Source organism: Trichoderma evansii, assembly GCF_050947405.1.
Source record: "Trichoderma evansii strain SZMC 28006 chromosome Unknown GGI43scaffold_6, whole genome shotgun sequence".
Lineage (NCBI taxonomy): Eukaryota > Fungi > Ascomycota > Sordariomycetes > Hypocreales > Hypocreaceae > Trichoderma > Trichoderma evansii.
The window spans coordinates 1,458,169-1,484,005 of NW_028145200.1; the positions used below are offsets into that span (position 1 = coordinate 1,458,169).

General features: G+C 43.7%; 9 protein-coding genes across 9 annotated transcripts; 6 read left to right on the plus strand and 3 right to left on the minus strand.

Moving 5' to 3' along the window:
* Positions 1 to 1,017: 1,017 nt before the first annotated feature.
* Positions 1,018 to 3,770, minus strand: GGI43DRAFT_433324 (GMC oxidoreductase-domain-containing protein; the record flags this gene model as incomplete). Its single annotated transcript, XM_083209730.1, has 6 exons — positions 1,018 to 1,599; positions 1,658 to 2,067; positions 2,118 to 2,334; positions 2,388 to 2,610; positions 2,682 to 3,622; positions 3,673 to 3,770. The coding sequence occupies 6 exons, from the start codon at positions 3,768 to 3,770 to the stop codon at positions 1,461 to 1,463; spliced, it is 2,028 nt and encodes a 675-aa protein (XP_083062357.1). The 3' UTR covers positions 1,018 to 1,460.
* A 4,484-nt stretch (positions 3,771 to 8,254) lies between these two features.
* On the plus strand, positions 8,255 to 9,564 carry GGI43DRAFT_401706 (uncharacterized protein). The gene is made up of 4 exons (XM_083205613.1): positions 8,255 to 8,709; positions 8,767 to 8,866; positions 8,942 to 9,249; positions 9,324 to 9,564. The coding sequence occupies exons 1-4, from the start codon at positions 8,404 to 8,406 to the stop codon at positions 9,507 to 9,509; spliced, it is 900 nt and encodes a 299-aa protein (XP_083062358.1). The 5' UTR covers positions 8,255 to 8,403; the 3' UTR covers positions 9,510 to 9,564.
* Positions 9,565 to 10,046: 482 nt separating this feature from the next.
* On the plus strand, positions 10,047 to 11,652 carry GGI43DRAFT_337615 (casein kinase II subunit alpha/alpha'). Its single transcript, XM_083202080.1, has 6 exons — positions 10,047 to 10,150; positions 10,213 to 10,254; positions 10,318 to 10,496; positions 10,571 to 10,765; positions 10,839 to 11,255; positions 11,322 to 11,652. Exons 1-6 carry the CDS (start codon positions 10,132 to 10,134, stop codon positions 11,367 to 11,369), a joined length of 900 nt encoding a protein of 299 aa, XP_083062359.1. The 5' UTR covers positions 10,047 to 10,131; the 3' UTR covers positions 11,370 to 11,652.
* Positions 11,653 to 11,769: 117 nt separating this feature from the next.
* On the minus strand, positions 11,770 to 13,714 carry GGI43DRAFT_337626 (uncharacterized protein). The gene is made up of 5 exons (XM_083202081.1): positions 13,584 to 13,714; positions 13,126 to 13,518; positions 12,799 to 13,061; positions 12,620 to 12,741; positions 11,770 to 12,565 (listed from the first exon to the last, which is right to left on the minus strand). The coding sequence occupies exons 1-5, from the start codon at positions 13,597 to 13,599 to the stop codon at positions 11,935 to 11,937; spliced, it is 1,425 nt and encodes a 474-aa protein (XP_083062360.1). The 5' UTR covers positions 13,600 to 13,714; the 3' UTR covers positions 11,770 to 11,934.
* Positions 13,715 to 14,059: 345 nt separating this feature from the next.
* On the minus strand, positions 14,060 to 15,350 carry GGI43DRAFT_337656 (alpha/beta fold hydrolase). Its single transcript, XM_083202082.1, has one exon. It carries the CDS (start codon positions 14,977 to 14,979, stop codon positions 14,119 to 14,121), a length of 861 nt encoding a protein of 286 aa, XP_083062361.1. The 5' UTR covers positions 14,980 to 15,350; the 3' UTR covers positions 14,060 to 14,118.
* A 697-nt stretch (positions 15,351 to 16,047) lies between these two features.
* Positions 16,048 to 17,418, plus strand: GGI43DRAFT_401722 (uncharacterized protein). The gene has a single exon (XM_083205614.1). It carries the CDS (start codon positions 16,391 to 16,393, stop codon positions 17,372 to 17,374), a length of 984 nt encoding a protein of 327 aa, XP_083062362.1. The 5' UTR covers positions 16,048 to 16,390; the 3' UTR covers positions 17,375 to 17,418.
* An 804-nt stretch (positions 17,419 to 18,222) lies between these two features.
* On the plus strand, positions 18,223 to 19,089 carry GGI43DRAFT_382577 (NAD binding domain of 6-phosphogluconate dehydrogenase-domain-containing protein; the record flags this gene model as incomplete). Its single annotated transcript, XM_083203257.1, has 1 exon — positions 18,223 to 19,089. One exon carries the CDS (start codon positions 18,223 to 18,225, stop codon positions 19,087 to 19,089), a length of 867 nt encoding a protein of 288 aa, XP_083062363.1.
* A 1,213-nt stretch (positions 19,090 to 20,302) lies between these two features.
* Positions 20,303 to 23,184, plus strand: GGI43DRAFT_337671 (Metallo-dependent phosphatase-like protein). Its single transcript, XM_083202083.1, has 6 exons — positions 20,303 to 20,846; positions 20,898 to 21,587; positions 21,657 to 22,097; positions 22,159 to 22,687; positions 22,756 to 22,823; positions 22,891 to 23,184. Exons 1-6 carry the CDS (start codon positions 20,491 to 20,493, stop codon positions 23,096 to 23,098), a joined length of 2,292 nt encoding a protein of 763 aa, XP_083062364.1. The 5' UTR covers positions 20,303 to 20,490; the 3' UTR covers positions 23,099 to 23,184.
* Positions 23,185 to 23,520: 336 nt separating this feature from the next.
* On the plus strand, positions 23,521 to 25,572 carry GGI43DRAFT_401734 (Alpha/Beta hydrolase protein). Its single transcript, XM_083205615.1, has 2 exons — positions 23,521 to 24,369; positions 24,439 to 25,572. Exons 1-2 carry the CDS (start codon positions 24,065 to 24,067, stop codon positions 25,436 to 25,438), a joined length of 1,305 nt encoding a protein of 434 aa, XP_083062365.1. The 5' UTR covers positions 23,521 to 24,064; the 3' UTR covers positions 25,439 to 25,572.
* Positions 25,573 to 25,837: the final 265 nt, after the last annotated feature.

A 25,837-nucleotide genomic window follows, 5' to 3' on the forward strand; every position in this document is an offset into this window, starting at 1 on the left:
TAATCTGGAAGGTTGAGAGAACGAAAGCGGTTAGAAGGCCCCCAATCGCGCGCTTTTCTATAGCTTAAAATTGATACATAATATGCAGGAACCGTTTCCCCCCTAAATACAGCAATCTCTGTCACCAGCCGCATAACGCATTTGCGTGACTACATGTAGCTTGTTAGCTGTAAAAGGCGCTATAATATGGATATGTATAAATTAAGGAAAGCCCCTTTCCAATAAAATGGAAAATATTTCTACTATCCTAAAGACCCTCCAAGGCCTTTTTTTGTTAGTATTTCAGAACAAATACACGTTAATGCCTCTTCTCAGTGCTCGGCAGTAATCTTTGCGGTTTCCCCAGACTGTCTAGACTAGAATCTAGCCCATTTTGTCAGCTCTGATGCCAAGAGCTTCCGCATTGGTGATAGGGCCTATCCGCCGGCAGAGCATGGCATGGTGTTCTGTCCCTGCACGTGGCAGTGCCTTCGCTCTGCAATTTCGGATAAGACGGCACCAGTGCACTATTAAACGCCTTCAAGCCTAAGCTCGTGGCACTGAACACCCAGCAGACCCATAGATGCTACGATGAGTCGACTGAAAGGTGGGTCGGTGATAGCACTGGCCAGTCACGCGACGTGATATCAATCGAGTTAGCAATATGAGGCTACGCAATTTGCTACAGTAGAGAAGAGATATCAGATATGCTGCTTGCACCATATAGAGGAGCTCTCAATTTTATCAAAACGACCATGGACATTATTGGCAACTGTAAGAGTCAAATGGTTACATGAGAAATCCACCTGCCGCATATTCGAAGGAGTGAAAAGAAAGCACACACGACGTTACAGGAGGTAAACATGAAGGCTGCGACTGCAATAATATAAGTATATTATTTTTAATACTACTTGTTCGGTTTTAGCGCATGTTAATCTGAAATATTCTACTGGATTTACATGTTATAGTTTTAGTAACGTCTTTGAAGGGTTGCTGCCATTTCATGGAGGTGGGAAAGCCATTTAAAGCCTAGCTTTTATGAGTAGAGCAAGAAAAGAATGGTAAGAAGGCCTTTGTAATCAGATGATTTACTATGTGCGAAAGGGTTTATATAAAAAATTAATCGTAATATTTGTTCTTTTGCCAGGTCATTGAAAAACAGCGCGTTTTCTTGCCTGGGTAAATATCTCCTCAAAAATTTGATGATTCTTTTACACCTAGAAAAACAATTACGGTCGCAACTGTCATATTTAAGCACTCATATAACGAGAAGTAGAGTTACATCTAAGCACTACGGCAATGAACTTCAAAAATACTATTGCGTATAGACAATTTAGACGCAATTTGCGAAACACGCGAGAATAAGAACAAGGAAATACGTATAGGGTAGATACATGATAAAGGCGGTAAGCAATCTTGACGCTCAACTCCAGCTCGCGGCTAAATTTAGCGGCTATACTGGAGATTGGGAATAGCCTTACTCATAGGCGATATTGCAACGCTAGCTCTCCGGGGGCATGATAAGTAGGTATCTTCATCTCCAATGCCTCACCAGAGTAGCCTAAATCCTCTGCTACCAGCATAGCGGCCTTTTCTCCAATCAACAGAGCCGTTGAATATCTATACCGTACTTAGTTCATTATATCGCAGCAGAAAACGGACAAGTGAAGAAACTCACGTGTTACAACCCACGTTGTCGGGACAAATACTAAGATCGGCAACCTTGAGGCCTTTAACGCCATGCACATTTAGTCGCTCATCAAGCACACCGTGTTTCACGATGCTGTTACCTTCCTTCGGAGCCATTGAACAAGTACCCAAGCTATGCCAGGTACTCTCCACGTGGCGTTTAACCCATTCTTCAATAGCTTTTATGTCTTTGGAGCTATATTTAAGCTCTTGGCGAGTATTAACCTTGTTTGAACTTAGAATGTTGGCAGCAGCTATATTGTCGGCCAAGGGGAGAGGAGAGGACCAGCTTCCGTGACCAATGCCTGCGGATAGATTACCAGGAAGCGCATAGGCCTTAGTTGTGGCTAGGTCCATGTCATGAGTTCTTGCAGGTGAATCGTAGTCAAAGAATGGGTGCTACAATATGTTAGAAATCTCAGAGACATATCTAAAGGGCTAATACCAACCATATTTTCCACCTCTCCTGCATAAGCATCCATTCTTCTTGCAGTTTCTCTGGATTTAATGTATCCCCATACCATGGGTACCATGTCTCGCTCGTCATTCATAAAACCACAGTCAAAGTCTGGAGCTTCATACGGGTCAGCACTCTTAATATGAGTACCACCCCTAGAGAATGGGTATTCCAGGAAATGAAACATGGTAAAGAATTTTCCGTTCGGCCTTGGATTATGTTAGAGGAGATCGATCACCCGATTTCAAGCATTGGAACTTACATCAACATATGATCCCCAAACCAGCCTGATATAACGCTGTAGTGCATCACTGGTTTATCTGGCTTGTCTTTAAAGTAACTTGCCCAACCATCTTTGAAATGGGGAGTTGGCCAGCTTTCGAATTCTTTCAGCTCTTGCTCCGTAGGGCGAATCTTTACACCCGCATCGATGCCGTTAGTTGCGAGAGGGCCGGTTCCTTTCAAATGCCACTCATCAAAAACACCTATCTCAGATGAGAATTAATAAGTGCGTATTTTTGAAGATCAAAGACTGTCATATAGCTTGTACACTCACGTTTCTGTACTTCGGGTTCTCCCCGAACAAAGTCGTCAAAGGTTTCGACATCGGGCTTAGCTCTAAAGACTGAGAAGGTCAAGTAGTGATCTTGGAAATTTAGCCCCACCCCAGGAAGATTAATTAAGCAGTTGACGCCTGCATTCTTTAGCTTGACGGGATCGCCAATACCCGATCTCTGTAGAATGAGTGGGGAAGACAGTGTTCCACCGGATACGACGATTTGCTTGCGAGCGCGGAATATACGAGTTTGTGGCTGGCCCTGTCCGAGAGGCTTGGTTGGGACAGTCTGCACGCCGACAGCCCGTCCATTTTCAATGATTACTTTATCAACTTTTGTATTGCAGGCCAGGTATAAGTTGGAGTGGGCTGCCCGAGTGGCGTGGATATATGCATGCGCGCTATCGCTTCGCCGTCCTGTATCTCGATTGATCCACTTGAGCCAATGCTCGGCGCCATGGCCAGTGACCAGATCTTGGAGATCGTCAACAACAGGGATACCTTGCGATTCTGCAGCCCGAAGGAAGTCATCTTTAATCGGATACGTGTAGTTACCGAAAGATACCTTGATTGGGCCTTCAAAACCATGAATATCTCTGTTTTGACTTGCTCTTTGATACGTCTCATGCTTCTTCATGAGCGGCAATAATTCCTGGGTCGTCCAGCCTTTGGCTTGAAAATCATCATAATCAGAGGCCGAGGCACGAGTGTACATCATGAAGTTGATTGATGAACCACCTCCAAGAACATGAGCACAAGGCACAACGGCTTTGCGACCAGCAAGCCATTTAGACGGACGAGACTCGTAGAAGGAGGCTGTCTTTGAGTCTAGCTTCATGTTCCGCGGATAGATGCCAGGACGGAAAACCCAGGGATTATTGAGATTGCTTTCACCAGCCTCAATCAGGAGAACTTTGAGTTTGTGATCTAAATTGGCCAGCCTATCATAATTAGAAACGCATTCATGCTATGAATGAGATGAACAACTTACCTGCCCGCAACTACACATCCACAACTTCCGCCTCCTGCCACGATGATGTCGAACTCATTAGGTAGTGAACTGCCATATCCTGAGTACTGCGTCGTCATTCTTGCGGCTGAGATTCACTCTCTGAAAGCCTGACCCAGATATTATAAGGTTGCTTAGAGTATTGTGAAGTTAGTGGGAGACCTTTTATCTTAAATAAACCTCTGGAACACGTATGTCATCGCTGATCGTGACTACTAACTAAAGACTCTGAAAAAATTCCCTAAGCCCTAAGGGTCTCACTTACCCGAAGAGCCGAACCATCATGCCGTATCCCCTCTCTCATAGCAGAGATATGACCACCAATTGCATTTTTCTCATGAACTTCAATGTTCCATTTACCCGTCTAGACTCGCTATAACACCCAATAGGCACGCATAAAGCTGTTTGGTGTGCAGCTTTCCGGTTTGCATAGCCAAGACTTGCGGGGTGATATGCAGTGAGTGGTGTTGAGATGTTCGTATACATTTACCTAAAGAAGAGTTCAATGTGACAATAGTTGTGATATATATACATGGTGTATATTATCTAAATTCACAAAACGGCTACGTCTTTACTTTTACACATTACGGAAAGTTTTTTTTCTTCTCTCCAAGCATATTCAACTCAATAGCATTCGGTCTTATGAGGATACAACAAACATTATTGTGCAAATTAAATTATCTGGCCTGTACTGGTACTGGTGTATTATTTTAAAGAAAGATCCTATTTGATGGCCTGACTTTGACTGATTGAGAATAGCTGCGGCAGCTACGGATGAAATGTTATGATTGCTGGACGAGCTCTCCCCGCTTGTCTAGGTGCTCAATAACATCCGAACAAATCACAATTACAGTTCATGCACCCCGGATTCTCGCCAAGCGCTGACTGTGGAGATATAGCATAGCCCCTCATGAGTTTATATCTCCAGGTTGCGTTCTTCTTGCGTCAAGTGCGGGGGAAAGGCCTATTCATCATCAAGGTGTAAGCATGTTTGCCTCACTATGTGACGTATTATTTGACCTTCTTGAGACGGGATGGAGACTTCTAATGAGGGGTTGGGAATGGTATGGTAGGTTTGTGTTCCATTCTGTATTCAAAATAAGGAATAGCTTAATCAAAACATCACGGATTACAAAACCAGAGGGAAGGGGCCAGGCTCTGCCCCCGCATAGACACAAGAACTACCCCGAACATACCAACAGACGTCGGCCCAATGGTCTTCATGTCGCTGAATACGATAATATTGTAGATAAGTTGATTCATTTGCTTAAAATTGGTTGTATAGATGGCAGGAGCATGGGTAATTAGTCTAAAAAGAATCCTGGCTGAAAATTGTATATTATACAATTCTTCGCTGGCGGGCTTGAGTTTAGATCGTAGTACGGAGAGTCGGCACCTAAAATACCTAGCCCTAGTTCAAGGTCTAAGAGGGGGCATAATTATTTCCGGTGTTATCTCCCAAGTGTGTGTGGTTGAGACTCGAGCATCCCCGCAGTGTGATAGTGAACGATCGAACTTGAAGAATAATGCCTCGGGCTCGGAATTGATACTTCGCAATATAAGTAATTGAGTAAGCCATTTTTGAAGAATAATATGTGATAGATAAGAGATAAGAGATAATACAATGGCAAATTGCATTCATTAAGGTTGCTGCTATGTAATATCGTCAGGGCTGTTGTAAAATAGCCTATAACGTTGTCACAATAGTATTAGTGCATATACTCACCCAGTATTTGGTAGGGCCACGACTCAGAAAGGGGGAAAGTACAAATATGATTGCAAGTATTATAACAGAACACTTTCGCTCATCTACGATACATGTTTCAAGAGTGCGAGATGTTGATTGTTTATTGACTATAAATACAAAATACGAGATGGGAGTGTTGTGTAAGCTCAGCGGACGTATACCTAATTATTATGACTAGCGAGCTTCTGCTTTAACTACTTTTGGGGTAAAGATATGTGTCTGCCTTCGCGGCTAAATAGGAGTTATTTTAGCCCATACGACGAACATCGGACAGTTTCTACAACATCGTACTTAGGTATACCATTTTTTTTTGTAAATGGAGCTACTGGCGTGCATTCACCACTTTTGATCACGTCGTTTAATTCTATTCATATATAATCTCCTAACATCTAGTCTAAAATCTAGTCGTACTGAGGCTGATCCCTGGGACAACTAGTATATTCACTCAATATTTATCATTAACCTACTAACTATGCGCCTAAACCTAGTTGATAGAAGAAGCTACGAAGGCGATCAGCTGTCGGTAGTTTTCGATTCTCAAAGGTCCGTCGCCGTCAAGTTTTATTAGCGGAGCGGGAAGTTAACCACCAGAAGAATCTCCAAGATGATAGCCGTAATAATGGTTAAGGGAAAAAGGTAAGACGTTCAGAGGTGAATTTGCGTGCGCGGAGAAGCGTGATCTTCAAATTGCCACGCGCTTACCATAATATGTGGCTCCACAGATAGCGCTAGCCTGACTCTATGTATGATTCCTCATCACCTTTGTTTCGCGTAGTTTAGAACCTTGTGAACATGCCCTAGCGTTCAGAAAGGGGTACTTGAATTGGGGGCTAAATTGTTTTTAAAAATAATTTTGTTAAGAGATCGATGATTCTATTTCCGTCGACAATTATTGCTCTAGCCTTGGGGCCATAACCCTTTTTTATAGCCTTTTCCTTTAGAAGTATCAGACATATTCAATACAAAGAATTTATGATCATTAATAACACCTATTTACAAAGGAATGACGCTCAGTGTTGAGCCGAAGGATAGCATATCTCGACCGATTAACGTCTTCAATTATACTGTGTGGTAGATATTAAAGGCGCTGTAGAATAGTTCACACCAAGTGCCGCCAAGCTAAAATGCATCACATACAGAGAGCAGAACTCAGGATCTCTAGTCCGTAATAACGTACATTGTAACTCCTAGAGAAATTAAAAGAAGATTATCTTTTCCGTAAATCTGTAATATGATACTCTATACTGAGTTCAGGGGAGTATATCCTTGTATCCCTGATCGTAACCTGCATGATATGTATGGTACAATAAAGCATTCGGTGCAAGATTATACAAGCTACAGAAATTTACTGTCGCTGCTAGATTCTATCCAAGAGCTGCTATTAATATGTGTTTGCTCTAACTGAAACCTGGCTAATAAAGAAGTTATTTTTAACAACAGCGTGAGTAAATGTGACTCAGCTTAGAGATTGTTCTACATATAGCTTTACACTTTTCGAAAGATTAATGTTCCACTCGAAAATAAACTTGAAGATTCCGAGAAGAACATCTTTTATGAGTGCCATATTAATCAAGTGAGCCCAAGAGTGCCAGTGGGTATGGACTTACGATATTCTATAATAGTAACTTCTGCGCTCTGTAGCGCACGTATACCGCAGGACCAGATCTTGCGTAGTGGCGCTCAAAATTATGTCGTCAATACTGTTCATAAAAAGCGGCCTTCCACTTTGGTAGCTTGTTTATTGATTGTGTTACAGACATTGAAATAATAGACGTTGGATTGCGACGCAACCAGTATAGAATAACCCTAGTAAGAACGATATCACTCCCTAACCCCTGAAGGCTGCCCTTGTATGGCTAACAGAAAAGAGAGAGAAATAGCCCAGTTGCGGAGAAGCTACTGGGCAATGCAGCCCTTTTCATTGGTATCCACACAGCCAACGTGAGAGACTGAAAAGTAGGTTTCAGTCCCACATATGACTCTCGACGGTAGTCTATTCTAATGCTAATGATGCTGATTGGAACGAGCATTATCCTTTTTCAGTATATGCTATTAATAAAGCTTGGACCCTAGAGCAAAGTTGCTAGTCAAGCGTCTTGCCCTCAGCTCGCATAAAAATAGTTGATCTAAACCTGAGCAACTTGACAGCTAGTGCTTCGCGCTTCTCGGATAGAACACATCCAAATGTACAAATATGCATGCCAGGTGACGCAACTGGCAGAACTGTAGTCTCAATCGAGGTAGTGATGGTGACTTAAGGTAACTGCCGTTGTTTCCCTTGAAGCCATAACAATTCATCATCTTCTTTTTTTTTTTTTTTAAAAAAAAAAATATCGCAACAGTAATAATAATAAAATATCCATGTTTCTACCACTGAGTCTTGCATACCATTTACAGAGTGCCTGCTCGTATGCACGACTCAGTTCGGCTTTTTCTTACTCTAACAACCCTAGTACCGCTTGTCTTCACAGGCCTGGCCACTCGGTTAGGAGTAAGGGTGGAGCGTTTCTTACCACTCCATAAATTAGAGTGGCTCGTGCTCACAAGCGATGAGGAATACGGGGGTTGAGTCCGTTGCGATGGAACCAAGTTATACCGCAACAACTATAACATATTTTGATGATTGGAAGATCACGGTGTGTTTTTGACCCGAAGCTGGGATCCAGAATTCTGCGCCTTGCCAAGCAAAGCCTAATCGCTGTCAGCGCGGTATTTGGCGCCTACTGTAGTGGCGTCTTAGTGTGAAACTTCTATGCCGCCTTCGCCGGAGTGAAGTGACAAAGAAACTAAGCCCAAAATGAAAAGAAGGAAAGAAAGAAAGAAAGTGACCCCCAACGTGTGGAGGCAAAAGATCTGAGCAAACAGATTAAAACGACGCTCAAGGCCCATATTTTCGGAACTGGTAGTTGTATATACCCCCTTTAAGCGTTAGCTGTAGCAAGCTCGTACACTTAGAAACCACACTCATGGAAAAGCATCTTAATACGATTGTGACCGCGAAAAACTCCAAAGACAAAGGGAAGCAGCCGCTAAGCATACGGTTCCTCAACCTGACAAACCCAAACGATGCTACTAAATCAGATGCGCTTACAGCTATTCGCTCTCATGTGGCAAAAAACACACATGGTCGCAAGCAAGAGAGCCGCCGGACTCGCCTAGAGATCCGCCAGTACCGTCCTGCAACTCAAGGGGATAAGGCCAACAGTCTGTGGTCACAAGAAAAGATAGGCACACAGCTAGGCCAGAAAACTTCAGAGTTCAACTTGCCAGTGGTACGTCAGAAGAAGAGTCAAGAGAGAACTAATCCATCTGATCAACTGGAGATATAGATACCCAGCCCACAAACTTTTGTGACATCTCATAGGAGAGATCCATTCCAGACCTCTATTAGAAAGATTTCTAATTCCGAAGATGCCTTGGTCGATCACTGTAAGTATGGTCGCTGAGGCTTATTTATGGTTGCGTATATAAGTTGCAGCTAGATCAAATTCTAATTGGCTATAGACATTACCTATGTTATAGATCATGGCTATACAGATTGCATTCATAATGAAACCGAGCAATTACTTCTTCAAAATGTCCGATCTCGCTTTGTACCGTGGTCGCTCACGGAACGAGGGCTTCAAGCCGGCCTTTTTATGGCAGCTTGTCGAAGCCTACTGGCGCTATATCCAGAAAATGAAACATACAAAGTTTCATTACTCAAATATAAGAGTGAATGTATCAAGATACTTCGCACTGCACTTTCAGACCCAGACAAAAGTATTAGCGATCATACTATTGCCCTAGCCTTAGTATTATCCACCGAAGAAGTAAGCCTCCCCACCAAAGCTGTGCCTATTCTCTTCATGGAGAACTGCTCCTTACAAAATGAATATTCTACCAGTTTCTCTCTGGCAATGTCATCGAATGTCGGCTACATGGGGAAGCGATCCTCAGAATGGTCCAACTAAGGGGCGGATTCAAAGATCTTGGCCCAGAGGGCCTACTGGGATACTTGTTGGCGAGATCAGTCTATAACCCGGTCTTTCGATTTGTGGATGGCCCTGATGCTACAGGATTGGTAGGATAAGAAGTACGAGAGGCTAAGTAGATAGAGTCATGATACATTTGGCATATTTGCGGTATCTCTGTGGTATCTTTGCGCTGTAAAACTTTTAAAGATTATCATCCCGTCAAAATGCGTACATTTTTCTCTAGTATCATTAATAATACCCGCCCTTACACTGCTTTCCTATTCAATAGAGCAGAAGATATTACGAAGGCCTCTTCTGGAGAAGCGGTTTCTACTAGCGCTAGTTTCAGGGCTCTCAAGCTTAAGCTTTGCAACATTCTTTCTGCTTCCCAGCTTTGTAGTAGTTGTTCATTTCAATGGCGCAGAAGGATATTATTTTTTACTTTTATAGGATTTTGTCTGAAAATTGTACACCACTTCGCCAATGATTGATGATATGAAGTTTACTGCTTGAAGTAATTTAAAGTACTACTGTACATGTAGTTACAGCCTACGCTAGCTCACCATTGAGACTCGATGCGGCTTACGTATGTACAGCCTGGAAAAGCGGAGTCGCGGATTGATCTCGCCTGTGGACGGTTTCCTTGCGCAAAGCATCCATCGTCGCATCAGTTCAGCGCCTCCACTAGTCATCACTCTCTAAATATCGCACTTAATATTATCGTTTGTATCTGAAGCCATGTCAAACGATCTCAACGGTACGTTTCCAATAAAGACTTGAGAGCTCAAAATGAAACAAATTACAAATGCCGCTTGATAGAATGTACCAGCAGCGATGACTACGAGATCGTGCGTAAGATTAGTAGGTCTACCGGTGTCAGCTACCTTGATATACAGTTTTTCTGATGCATAGCTATGTGAAAAGGCAATGGGAAACACGCAGATCTATTTGAGGGTATCCGTATAACAGACTTCACAAGATGTATCCTCAAACCCGCCAAGCAAGTTGGTAGGGACAGGATAGAGCAAGAAATCAATATTCTTCAATCCCTTAGAGGAGGTGTTAATATCATATTGCTATACGATATTATTCGATATGGCCCGGTATGCTAGCCTAAGATGATATCGCGATATATCGAGACAGTATTAACGATAAACATTTATCGGTGAGCTGATAGCTGGAACTACCATCCTTGGCCCTCGAATATGTGGAAAACATCGACTTCCGATGTTTATATCCCACCTTTAACAGTGACGACATCCGATATTACATCAAAGAACTCCTGAAAGCTCTTCAATTTTCCCATGGCAAAAATATTATGCATAGAGACATTCGACCTCACAATATCAGGATTGACCCTATTCAGCGAAAGGTGGTTTCCGTTTCTCATATTTCTGGCCATGATATGCACGCTTGAACTTGAGTAAAAGCTTACGTGATGTCAGTTACGTTTACTCGGTTGGGACTACGCAGAAGTTTATGTACCAAGCTCGCTATATAGCGTCCGCGTGGGCTCGGTTAACAGAGCCCCTGAATTACTATTATCTCACGAAATGTATGACTTTAGCGTAGACATGTGGAGCTTAGGGGTTATGTTTGCTTCTGTAGTCTTTCGAAAAGAGCCATTCTTTCATGGAGCGAGCATTTCCGATCAGCTTCGGAGAATCGCCAGAGTCTTGGGTACTAAAGGTCTACTTAATGTTGTGGAGAAATATGATATGGATGCCACTCCATATGGTTTTGATGATATCCCTTACTTCGAAAAGACGCCCCTACAGAGCCTCTTCAACGAAAGTAATGAAAGAAATGCAAGCATTGAGGTAACAGATCTATTAGATAAATTGCTTCGGTGGGATCCTGCAGTAAGATATCACACCATGGTTTCGTTAAAAATATTGAGAGATTTTAACTTATATTTGTATCTATAGGAAAGAGTAACTGCTAATGATGCCATACGACATGCATACTTTCAGTAGATAATTATTTTAATAGCCGAAATATCCGATTTTATCTACGATTGAACGTTATGAAGAATAAACCCCTAATTATTGGGTAAGTATGCACTCCGAGAACCTTTCTAGATTTCAAGCTTATTCCACCTTTATCGGTTGCATTTGCAATAAAACTCGACTTTGCATAGCGTGTTATTTACTTGGCGCAATTGACTCGGACCTATTATCGGGTATCGATCATTGTTTGAACCATTCGTGAGACCCATAGGAACTCGTCATTAAGTCTATTAATAATAAATCTTTGGTAAAATGCATGGGATTCAAGCTAAGGAAAAAAAAGGTGTTACGGCTTATAAGTTTGTAAATTTCGCAACATAATATTATAGATACCTATGATCAGCCTTCTAAATAAAAGCAAATACCGTAGGAATAACCTTGCACATAGTGCAACTCTTGAGGACTTTTGTTATTTAAAAGTTTAGCTAGGTAGATTGAGATACTGCAGTTATTATAACACTATGTACTTGCCAAGCACTCTTTTAGAATAACAAATCCATTAATACAAAATTAATGGATTTTTCCGAGTTAATCATATGAATAACCGAGACGCTATCGGTAGAACTTCAGGAAGTGAGTCTGCCAGGCGCTCTGATAGTATGTCCATAAACTCGAGACGCAGAGCTTCAGGTACGCATAATGAAACGGAGCCAATAGTAAGACTCCATATTAGAAAGAAATTATCAGACTCCCATGAGCTGAGCATCTCGGGGCTCTTTAAACGGCGCAGAAGTTTTTGGGCGTATGAGATGGCCCCAACATTATCCATCCCAAATTTTGCGCGAACTTCGCTAATGTAAAGGATACCAGCCAACCGAAAACATTCTCTTCGCATTGAGAATTTACTAGCCATACCATCCGTAACTCGAGGCAGTGATAAGAGGTCGTAAAGGATCGGAGCTAGTTGAAAACCTGGGAAGAGGACGGTTTGCCAAAATGCATCGCCTAGAGCGTATGCTTCAGCATTTATGAGAGAGTTGGCCTGCTGTATAGCTTCAAAAATGTGTGTCACTGCTGGATCTTGGCTCAGCAAGCCATTGTCGTCCAGAAATTCGGCGGTGGGCATTGGTGCGATTCGGATTTTGCTCTCCGTTGATAGGATCTCATATGGCTGTGGATAACGCGGTTTTCTATCCTGCAGATAGCTACCCCGGACATCAATCCTAACATAGTGATAAATTAGATGCCAACGATGAAATGAAGCAGATACAACATACCAATACATCATTATTTGAATAACAGGTAAATGCCGGAGTACTGCTAGGCCACCAACGCCGCTAATGGCGTGAGAAAGCCCGTCAAGGTGAACATTGATCAGCTGCGGGTTGCTAGTTAAATTCTGACATCATTTAGCACAATCAAATCCAGTGATATGGGTGATTCAGCTGACACATACTGCGAAAGCTGCAAACGCAAGGATTGCTGTGATAGTCTCCAGACTGGCCCGTTGAACAGGGTCATCTAGCCTTCGTCGTAACGCTCTGGTGGCCATCAGAGAGTATCTGGCATAATCTACGCTGCTCTCGTCGTCTTCGGTGCTTGAGCTCTTCATATGCCACGCAGAGGATGATAGCATTTGTGTAAGTGATGCAGAGCCCTGTAGCAAATTGAAAAATCCAATTTCAATCATAGATTTGAAGACGACGCAGCCTCCATACACTGCATCAAGACTTTGAGCAAGAAAAGGCATAAAAGAAGATTTGGCGTGTAGGGGAGTACGAACAGTGATTCCATAGCTGCCGAACTCTTGGTCTCTGGTTTGCGGGCACCAGCGCAAAAATGCTCGCGCTATTCTCTGCACTGATAGGACCAAATTCGTTTGTGTTTATTTGTATCATTTCGCCAGTCTGCGACACAGGCTGCATTCCCGAGGACTCCAGCCCTTGGTGCGGCGGCCTCGGCGCTGCGTCGCGCGACAAAGCCTGTAGCCATGACCCAACATCCAGGTCGACAGTCAAGGCATTCCTTGGAGGAGGTGGGTTGCGCCGACGATAATCAGCTTGCGCACGACTCCTCACGCGCCGCCTTGTTTCTGCGCTGCCGCGAATATTTGTCCCAGACACAGAGATGAACTCGAACTGTGGACGGCTGGCACCAGGGCTGCGCTGCTCTTGGCCTAGAATGAGGTGTTAAACGAAGCGTCCTGAACGATTTAATACAATTAATTACGTTTTGGCTTACCGTTTCTTCCACTCATTCTGCAATACGAGTATATCAAACGCCAATTAATCTCAAGAGAGATATTTTCACTCTCGAAAAAACAATATTGATCGCTACAGGTACCACAGCATTAATCTGAGAGAGTGCTGTTTATACGGCTTGCTTGCCGGAAAAGAGTCCGGCTCTTGGGGCTGCTCCACTTAGTCCGGCCTTGCTTAGGTATTGTTTAGTAAGTAGTGCTTCGAAGTAAGCCTGCCTATCGTCCATCTTTCACGCTTACTTATTTACTCGTAGCCAACATATTGAGTTTCAGAGTGGCATTAATGCTGCGCTTCTATTAGCATATGATTAATGAGGCCTTGCTTAACTAGGCACCTTTTTTCTTTCTCGCCAACGGCCTGAGCAACGAATGATGGGGGGGGTGGCAGACGGGTGAAAGCTTGAATAGAACGAAGGGAGTAGCAGTATTCAACATTCGCAGATGGGAAATCTTATACGCTGAGGTCATTAATTGTATTTATGAAAGTCTACATTTTATTTACAGCTTTTTGATAATTTAACCTAGAAATTTTGCCACCTCTTTCGCGATCAATTCTCCATCACTCTCCACCGCAAAATGGCCTGCATCGATAAGTTTAATAGTGGCGTTAGGCAAATCCTTTTTAAACGCATGAGCTCCAGCTGGGATGAAGAACACGTCGTTCTGGCCCCAAATGGCCAATAGAGGCACTTGAGAATTTCGGAAATATTCCTGAAACTTCTCATATAGTGGAACATTATTTTGGTAATCCATGAAAAGGTCGAGTTGCGCGTCTTTCCTTCCCGAGCGCTGCAGCAGAGTGTAGTCCAGCGTATAAGACTCAGGTGCAATCGTTTTTAAGTCGGGAGTGCCATTTTCATACTGAAATTTTGTAATATCGAAGTTCAACATGGCGTCCGCGATCTTGGAACGGTCATCTGAGGTGTTCTCGCTAGCCCAAAAGTCTTTAATCGGCGCCCAAACGTCGCCAAAGCCTTCTACATAGGAATTTCCATTTTGGGTGATGATTCCTTCCACCGACTCTGGGCGGCGTAATGCAAGACGGAGGCCAACTGGAGCTCCATAGTCAAAGACATACACCGCAAATTTGGAGATAGAAAGCGAATCTAGAAATTCGGAGACAACGTCTGTAAGGGATTCAAACGTGAATTTGAAACCTTCAGGAGTCTCTGTGAATCCAAAACCGGGCAAATCCGGGGCAATAACGCGATATTTCGTAGCGAGCAATGGAATGATGTCGCGATACTGATGTGACGATGACGGGAAACCATGGAGTAGTAGAAGGGTTCTAGAAGGATTTGCTGGACTCTGTTCTCGATAAAAAACACTCACACCACTCTTTGGTAGTGCTATGCGAATATTTTGTGTTGCGGTCATTTTGCTTGCTTTCGGTTCTATGATATGTCGAATCTGTTGATATATGCAGCTAAAAGCCGAACGATCTGAAATTGGTGCTGTTTCTGTTGTTGTTCTTTGGTTGTGCTGTCGATGAATTCGATATTTCTTCTTGGTACCTGAGAGGAGGGCTTTATATCCTTTTATCTATTACGAAAATATAGCTACTACTGTATCTTTGTGTTGGTGACCATAAACAAGGTTTCCTATCTCTTGTCCCGATCAATTAGCCGCTTCCGTGGTTTGGAATTACTGACGCTTTAAAGTTATACTACGTCAGTCGCTAAACCACATGGGGGAAACGCTGCCTCCGTACCCACATACGTTTATGCGCTAAAGCCGAGAGGTGCTCGATCACGTAATCTGGAGAGAAAATTAAATGCAAAAAAAAAGAAAGGAAAAGGAAAACGAAGGGAAGAAAATAAAGAAAATTAATAATAATGACGGCGCGGAAATACAATAGTTTCAACTCAATTAAGGCAGCGCTCATTTCCTCATTGGCTCTCGCCAATGAAGCCATTTCGAGATTTCAGAACTTGGGCGGTTACGCGATGTAGATACACCACTCTGCGGTCCATTGAACAAAGGAAAATTCTATTTAGAGCCCCTGAGTACCCAGAAGTTGGCTTAGAAAATTAAGCCTTCGATTGTTGTTTCATTGGCGATTCCTGAATTACCGCAGCATCACAATGCAGTACAACAACTCGGTACGGCTTCTCATTCATCTACGACACCATGGGAGGATCAATTGCTCACGCAGGCTGGGCGACTTGGCCTACGAAGTAACCATTCTTAGACAGGAGGATGGCTAATTTTATAACTATATTAGGACTAGCCTTAGAGGTGGTCTCTTTGACTACCGAAGCATCGACGCCCCCTTTGTAAGGGTCTTATAGCTCCGCAGACTGCAGTGAAATATAGCCGCTAGAACGAAAGTAGTCAATGCTGCCTCCTACTAGTGATTCGATTCCATGCAAGCTCTCACGCTAACAGCGCGGACAATTCCGGGTCTGCCCATGTTGCAACTTAAGTTTCTCAGCGGTTACATCACCGGTATGCTGGCAGCGTCATTAACAAGTCAGTTCAGTTAATCACTATTGGCTTGTCACCTATCAGAGTTGTTAACTAAAGGAAATCGTTATGGATTTAATTGAAAAGATTTGTCAGGCTGAGACTATGTAGACGGCATCACTATAATGGCAATTGCGCATATACAAATTAGGAACAGCGGCGTTCTAGCCTTTATGTTATTTATATCTCTGCATCTCTGCATCAACTCATCACCATCAGTGTTATAATATTCTGCACGCATATCCTTCTACCTGAAACCATCTAAAGAGATTCAGTACTTGCAATAAAAATTATACCTTTGAATCCCTCTCAATAGAACATCATGGCGGAGACTATGGAGGCCATTGTGATACCGAGATTCGGTGGACCTGAGGTTCTTGAGATCCAAAGAGTTCCTAAGCCAGAGCCTATCGTGGGCGAAGTACTGGTCAAAGTTTTTGCTTTTGGTGTAAACCACGCAGAAATGCACATGCGAAAGGGCGAATGGGACGAATGGAACCCCATTACTGGCTTGGAGTGCGTCGGGGTTGTCGAAGCTTGCCCAGGCGGCGAGATAGAGGTTGGCGCGAAAGTGATTGGTGTTATGGGAGGTATGGGCAGGAATCGCCCTGGAGGATATGGATCATTCGTCAATGTCCCAATCTCAAATGTGGTGCCAATCAAAACAAGCCTTCCTTGGGAGCAGCTAGCGGCTATTCCGGAAGTCTATTCTACGGCATACTCTTGTTTATTCACGGTACTTGATCTAAAGGCTGGTGAAACACTACTTATCCGCGGATCTACCTCAACAGTCGGCCAGGCAGCTCTTCACTTGGCTGTTGATGCGGGGGCTCGGGTCACAGCTACAACACGGCGGAAGGAAAGATTTGACGAGATAAAGGCGAGGGGGGCTGTAGACGCCAAGCTGGAGCACAAGGACCTACAGTCAGAGTTTCCTAGCGGATTTAAGTTTGACAAAGTATTGAACTTGATCGGCAACAGTGTATTGGTGGAGTCTATCAGTTTGACCCGGCCCGGTGGGCGTATGCTACAGGCTGGGTGGCTGGGTGGACTGGCACCCGTGGTTGATTTCAACCCTATGGTTGAGATGGATTCTGGAGTGCACTTCAGCTTATTCCACAGCAAAGTGCTGGGCACACCCGAGTTCCCCATGTCCCAAATTCCCATTCAAGATATAGTTAGCAAGATTGAGAGGGGAGCATGGGACGCTAAACCAGCGTTTGTCTTTGAGTATGACGAAATTCACAAGGCGCATGAGATGCTGGATTCGCATAATGCAGGAGGTAAAATTGTTGTAAAGCATTGATTAGGGGTAATATACCAATATAAAAGTCAATTTTATCAGTAAAACATTTTTTTTTATGAAGCCAGCATCTTTACAGAACTTCAAAATGTAGAAATTATGTTTCTCCAAATATTTGAATGACCGGTGATTGATGAGTTTGCAGTTTATCCGCGCCATGTTTTGTAATAGCGGTTAATATATTATAGCCTACAAAATAAGTCTGTTTACTAGGATGAGGTATAAAATAGAGGCGACATTTCTTCGCATTCTCGCATTATTTGCTTCTGTTGACTTGAAATTTGCGGCCCTAAAAATGAATAGAAAAATTATTTATCTGCCGTTAAACAAAATTGCATCTTAAACCTTGCCATGATATTTTTCAAAAATGTATGTTTGGTTGATAACTATCTTTATCCTAATTGAGTTTGGTTAAATATGGTTAATGACCACTTGTTGAGTTGGTTGTTGACAAGCAGCAAACACACCTCTGCAGTGGCTCACACCCTTACATACATAACCTCGAAAGCCCAGCTTGTCTTACTGCTATTGGAACCATTGACCGAGAACAAATCACATAATCATTTGATCTAACCGACGTTAAATCGTCGCCAAGGAATTAAGTGTTGTTGGCGAAGCTGAGCGAGGGAGCTGGCCGTTATGCCTATTTTAACGCCGCATCTAACCGTCCAATGGCCCGAGCATGTTGATCGCGCCCTGCGCAAGACTGGCTGCTGCTGGAATTTGTCGCGACTTTATTAGTTCTCATGCAGTAGTATTATTTATTATATAGCCAAGAAGATTATCTGCTGGGAGAACAAAAGCTGGATCAAGGAAGTAGCCGCAGTAAAGAGAAGCTTCCACCACGCAACATGAATATTGGGTTTCTGGGACTGGGTGTGATGGGAACCCCCATGGCGCTCAATATGTGTCGCAAATTTCCTACAACGGTTTGGAACAGAACGGCCTCTAAATGCGCAGCATTGACGCAAGCAGGTGCTGCGCTCGGCCACACTCCAGCCAATGTGGTCGAGCAATCCGATATCATCTTCATGATGATGTTTAACGGTCCTGCCATACGGTCCGTAATTGACGATGATTTTAAGAGGGCGCTTAGGGGAAAGACACTCGTCAACACCAGCTCAGTCTCTCTGGAGTTTAGCCGCAGCCTAGCAGAAGAGATCCGTGAAGCAGGAGGGAAATTTATCGAGATGCCTGTCAGCGGAAGCAAAGTTCCGGCCGAACAAGGCACCTTGGTGGGAATGATGGCAGGCGACCAGATCGAGTGTGAACGTGTCCGGCCTTTCGTGGAGCCGATAACCAGTGCAGCTATTTATTGTGGGCCTATCGGCGCAGGCTTGAAGACCAAGTATGCGGTCAACATCTTTCTCATCACCGTTACGGCCGGCCTTGCAGAGTCAATGAATCTAGCCCGGGCGCAGGGCCTTGATCTTCAAGCATTTAGCGGTGTGCTGGATGCTGGCCCCATGGCTTCTGCCTATTCCAAGATAAAGCTGGCCAAAATGGCCAGGCAAGATTGGTCTGCCCAGGCGGCTGTGAAGGATTGCTACAACCTCACTGAGCTTATCCAAGATGCAGCAAAGGCTGCGGAGGCAAAAACTCCTCTTATGGCAGTGTGCAACTCTCTATATCGACAGGCAATGGAATCTGGATACCAAGATGAGGACATGATTGCTGTTTACAGAATCCTTTCAGAAAGTGAGAATGGCACTTTGTAAAGGTTATTGCGTCGAACTGCCTTACCATGTGAGACACTTGTGAGCGTGAGGTTTGGATTGGGGCAGTGCTTCACGATCGAGGAAGTTCAATGCGATATTTCCAAGCTAGATATGCTACTAATGCGGAATGAATACGAAGAACTACCACTACTGGTAAATGATTCCTTTGCGCAAACATCGGCCGTTGGGTTCAAGAAATCTTCTCTGCCACGAGGCCCTAACAAAATTGCTACTTCAGGTACTCCGTAGTCTAGTAGCACCCTTTATAGTCACCGAGCCGGAGAATTTTGCAAGTTATTTTAGTTGCTTAATCTTTCATCGGACAGAAGACGAATCAAAATCCTGCTTTTTGCCATGTTTTCGCCGGCTAAATTGCCTCCCCATTGCGTTGGATCCAGCATTGTTCCTAGGCTGGCTGATGGATAAACACATCGCATGGGGTTATCGCAAGATACGGCCTTGTATAAATGAACGCCATGAAATAGCTATCAACGTGGAGTACTCAGTACTTCATATTTGTGCTTGGCAGCGATTGCATTGACAGCCAGCTAAACCGGTTTGTGGACCGACACTCCGCGCCAAGGGTTTTTTTTTTTTTTTTTTCGCGTGGGATGTGCCATAATGCTTGCGGAGGGCGATACGGATTAGATGCGCGTATCAATTTTCTGGCGCGGCAAGATCTCGCACAGCTTCTCCTCTTAGGGAAAGTCTGTAAACCCAGATGCTATACGAAAAGAACTTTTGATTCAATGTCAAGAAAACAATTGTATGAGTCGTCGTTTCTCATTGTGTCGTAAAGTCTGTATTCAGATCCCTGCCTAGCATTATATACAAATTACGGAGTACAGCCACACAAATCCTGCATGCGAGAAAGGATACTAAGCAAAAAGTTCCAGCGTCAATCTGAGATACTGGTTGCTAGAAGTTTTGCGCAGTACTCAGACGCACTTCGCCCAGAATTCCTTCATGCCGAATTTCCGGCTCATTTACAAAAAGACCCTGACTATGCAAGGGCCAATTTATAGCGACTGCTCCACATTCATTGGTCTCCTCTCGCAGGGTCCATCGTAGCAGTCTTGTCTTTGCACGTGCAATCTGTCACTCTATTGGATTGGACAGGATTTGTCCACATCGGGCACATGAAAAATGTTTCTGAGGATCGGATCGTATCCGAAATATGCCTGCACGAGTGTAACCATGACAAGCCTCCAAGTGGCAGGTGAAAATTGGAATACTGCCTAGATATCCATAGCCGTGTTGATGTCTGAGCGGGCCAGCCATTTTGTATTAAATACCCCAGTTTCTCGGCCATGTTGCTTGTTGCTTGCTGGAACCTGTGAGCTGTGTTTGGTTGTTTCCGTCGGCCGCTGCGTTGGATAAAAGATAGGTTGATCGTTCAGTATGAAGTCCGCCTCTACCTCCGCTCTTCTGGGAGCGCTTCTCGCTGTAACGGCTGAGGCTGCGCCAACCGTTGATGAGCTTTACCCATACACAGGCCCCAAGGTCCCTGTTGGCGACTGGATTGATCCGACTGTCAAAGGCAGCGGCAAGGGATTTGTACGACTGGTAGAACCACCCGCCGTTAAGCCTGCATCTTCAAACCCGACCAACAATGTTAATGTCATTTCGGTCTCATATATACCGGGCGGCATTAACATCCATTATCAGACGCCTTATGGCCTAGGGGAACCTCCCTCCGTCGTCTGGGGATCCAGCTCATCTGAGCTCAGTAATACCGCTACTGGTAAATCTGTGACGTATTGATACCTCTCATCCTATTTTATTCGCAGCGTCTAATAGTTGAATAGGTATGGCCGTACACCTTCTTGTTCGACTGCTGTTACGACTCAGTGCAGTGAATTCTTTCACGATGTGCAGATTACCAACTTAAAATCCGGAACAACCTACTATTACCAGATCCCAGCAGCCAACGGTACCACTGCATCTGATGTTCTCTCATTTAAGACTGCAAATGAGGCAGGAGATTCTTCAGCGTTTACTATTGCAGTCATCAATGACATGGGCTATACTAATGCTGCTGGAACGTATAAGTACCTCAACGAAGCTGTAAACAGCGGCGCTTCCTTTATTTGGCATGGAGGTGACATCAGCTACGCGGATGATTGGTATTCCGGCCTGCTCCCATGCGAAAGTGACTGGCCAGTGTGCTATAATGGCACATCCACGCAACTACCCGGTGGCACTGTCCCAAAGGAATATGATACTCCTCTTCCAAAGGGCGAGATTCCCAACCAGGGTGGTCCGCATGGTGGTGACATGAGCGTGTTGTATGAGTCAAACTGGGATTTGTGGCAGCAGTGGATGAACTCTCTCACCCTTAAAGCACCTTACATGGTGCTTCCAGGAAACCACGAGGCCAGCTGTGCAGAATTCGATGGCCCTGGAAATGTCTTGACGGCTTATTTGAACGGAAACAATACTAACGGAACTGCTGCAAAATCTTCGCTCACTTATTATAGCTGCCCTCCTTCACAGAGGTATGTTGCATAAAAGACGAAGCAGAAGACCCGCTAGTCTTTGGATGATATATAACTGACTTTCATTAGAAATTTCACCGCTTTTCAAAACAGATTCCGCATGCCTGGAGATGAGACAGGAGGAGTTGGAAACTTCTGGTACTCCTTTGATTATGGCTTGGCTCACTTCGTTTCCCTTGACGGAGAAACCGACTACCCCAACAGCCCCGAATGGCCATTCGCCAAAGATGTGAAAGGAAATGAGGCGCATCCTCTTGCTAACCAGACCTATGTTACCGACAGTGGTCCATTTGGCAGCGTTGATGGAAGCTACAATGATAAAACAGCCTATGCGCAATACCAATGGCTGAAGAAAGACTTGGAGAGCGTAGACCGCTGCAAAACGCCTTGGGTCATTGCAATGAGCCACCGCCCATTCTACAGCTCTCAAGTCTCATCTTATCAGAAAACCATCCGTGCAGCTTTTGAAGACTTGATGCTTGAAAATGGCGTTGATCTTTACCTTTCTGGGTATGTAAATAGTGCGCATCTAGGTAAATCTTGGCGACGTATACTCACCTGGCATATATAGGCACATCCACTGGTATGAGCGCCTGCTTCCCCTTGGAAGCAATGGTACTATCGATAAAGCCTCTGTTATAAACAACAACACCTACTGGACAAACCCTGGTGTTTCTATGGCTCATATTATCAACGGAGCTGCGGGAAATATTGAGAGTCACAGCACTCTTGGCTCGGACCCGTTGTTGGATATCACCACTTACCTTGACCAAACCAACTATGGATTTGGCGGATTAACCATTCATAATGCTACAGCTCTCTCGTGGAGCTATATCCATGGCTCTGACGGTACGGAGGGTGATAAGCTTACTCTGTTGAAGAGGAGTGCTTCAGCTGGAACATGTAATCCCTCAAGCAGCTCTTCTGCAGTTGCTTCGTCAATTTCGAGTACAGTATCAACTGCGCCGACGTCTATCGCAGTATCTGTGTCTGAGCCTTCCGGGGCAACCACCGTAACGGAAGTTGTTACGAGCTACACAACGTACTGCCCAGGTAGCACAGTTTTCACGGCTGGATCCAGCACATACACGGTCACAGAGGCAAGTCATACTTCAATATTGCCCGCCATTGGGCACTAGCTGATTAGTAATTACTGACCTCTTTATAGGCTACGACTCTCACTATCACTAATTGTCCTTGCACATTAACTCATACAGTCTCAAATGGGGCTACAATGTTAGTTATTCATTCTTTCCACATTGCATATCGTTTAAAGAGCGACCTTATAACTCATATGATGTAGTACCACTGGAAGCGTTCCGGTCGCTGCCACAACTGTGGCTAGCTCTTCTTTGAACTTGAATAGCACGTTGCCTACTGGAGGAACATCACCACCGACCACAACTAGAGGCCCAATCGCCCCTACTGTACCACTCAACAACAGTGGATACCGAGCGATGGCTTTGCCAGGTCTTACTAGTGTTTTGCTAGTCTTATTATCGCTGTGGTAATTTAGTTTGCAAACGGAAGAATGCTGGGGTAATAGCTTATATAAATCACTTTAATATAATATCTTTTTTCCGTTTTCCCCATTACATTTTGTAAAATAATTCATATATTTGTAATTAGATCCAAACACAAGCATAGAATTATGTCTTCCTCCCATCTGTTTCCTTTCTTTCTCCCTGTCATAGCATCCATCAGTTTACCTTCACATGCGCTACTACACTGAAAGAAACCTTTTAGGCAGTAGCTCGGCTTTCGCTGCAGTACTACCCCAAAAGACACTATCTAGCTAACTACTCATTTTCAGCTTCAGCCGCACTGCTACACGACAAGAAAATTACTTAAATAAGGCAATGATCTCTCAATTTCAGCCGCATTACTGTTTTAAAGTATATTTAAACAGCTTTCCAGAGCTACTAATATTATAATTGAGTTGTATTGCTTTGCTGTTTATGTATTGAAATTATTAGTTCTCAGGTATTCAGACAAGGTAGTGTGCTATTATATTTAACACATTAAACAAATATGTTACAAGGTAAAATTTTAAAGCCCAGTAGTTAGTGCAACAGCTAGAGTAATATTTAATACTATTAGTAGAATGTCTAAATATTATGGTTAATAACTGACAGTTCCAGCTGAAGTAAGTATATTATTCAATATCCAAAAGCAGATCGACTCCATTTGCGTACACCGATTAACGATATTACCGACTCATAAACCCGCAGAACTCTCGTAATAAATTATACAGCATATGAGTCATTTGTTATTTCCTACTTCTTGGCAAAGTTTCTTACCTTACCACTTGCGTATTAGTATGTATTCCAGCTCATACTTACTATCACATGCTAACGAAATGTTTGCGGCATATGATGCAAGATATCTATTCGTGATATCCTAGGGATATATATGTAGGGTGAGGGGTAGAAAAAAGCTTGCTACTCGTCTGTTGAGATACTAGCTTCCCCACTAGCATGTTACAGGAAGTTACTATGCTGTTGGGATTTTTTCTAGTTATTTGCGTGGCTATTTGCGATGCGTCACAAAATTTCTCTATACCAAATGTTGCAGCTTCATTTTACAGCACGCCAACGCCATTCAAGATCAATGTGGATCCAAAATTCATTGCAGACACAAGACGCCGGGTTGAAGTAACAAGGGCTCCTATTTCCATTGGCGATGTAGACGACGGTCCGACGCTCGACAATTTCACACTCATTCGAGATTACTGGGTTAATGAATATAACTGGGAAAAAACTCAAGAATCTATCAACCAGAGGTGTGTGCTTTCCGAACATGGCAGCTAATAGCCGTACTCAGTATTTATTCTGCTAACATACGCTCTAAGGCTCAAGCAGTTTACAACGATTGTACAGGTAGCAGACGATAACGCTACAATTCCAGTGCCATTGCACTATGTTCACCACCTTTCGCCTAGAGATAATGCAATTCCTCTTCTCTTCATTCATGGCTGGCCAGGCTCTTTTCTTGAGGTCATCAATATTATTGATGAGCTGACGAACCCTCCAAATGCATCACTGCCTGCATTTCACGTTGTTGCTCCATCAATTCCAGGATTTGGCTTTTCGCCTGCTCCTCAACATGCTGGTTTTGGCCCCGTGAGATCTGCACAAGCTTTTAATGCTCTAATGCAGCAACTTGGGTATCCCAAGTACGTTATGCAAGGTGGTGATTTTGGAGGCATGATTCTCCGCTACCAAGCGAACATGTTTCCGAAAAATGTCGTCACAGCGCTCAGCAATTTCTGGGTTCTCATGCCCACCGAATATGACCTTCATAATCTTATAGTAGGATCATCAAGCGATGAGGAGACCTTCTATATCACTAGATCAGAGGGATTTGTCAATAACGATAACGGATTCCGAATGATCCAGCAAACAAAGCCACTTACTGCGGCTTACGCTCTCACTGATTCTCCATTAGGGAATGCTCTATGGGTATATTCCATAATGGAAATAATTGTCGATCCCACAGATTTTGCTTGGACAGCCGATGAAATCATCACTTGGTCACTAATGTATTACATACAGGGCCCTTATGGTGGCATGCGTATGTATAAAGAGATGTTGAATGATGGAGCATTCTCGAGTGTTGCTTTTGCAGATCTTCCAATAGTGTCACAGCCAGTGGCGATTAGCCAATTTCCTTACGACCTTGCATACGGGTTACCACTCGATTGGGCAAGGCGAGGAGGAAACGTTGTGAAATGCTTTGTTCATGACCATGGTGGCCACTTTGCTTCATATGAGGTTCCCGACCTTTTGCTTAACGATATCTGGAGCTGGTTTGGAGATAAAGAAATTTCGGGAACGGGTATCTTTGGTTAAGACAGATACAGCGCTGTATAAAAAGCACGGAGCCATTTTCATGTTCTTTGTAATCATGGGGCAAGCTACCTATGTATATATATATATATGAAACATATACCAATAGTAAAATGTAAATCCATTAAAGCTTGAAACTAATACAATTTACTCAGAGGGGGTATTGGAACATGATTGCCACTTAAATTGCTGAATTAGTGCCATAATTATCCGGCACTTATAGTAAGCCGTGTCTCATGTCTCTCTCCCAAGCTTGACAGCCGGGTATTCTTGCCCTTTTCTTTAATTAAAAGCACTATTAGTATCTCAAATTCACAACCGCGACTCTCTTGCTTGCTTAATCTACCGCGTCCACATTTAATTGAGCAAAGCTTCGAAACAGATTTGTGAAGATGCCAATCG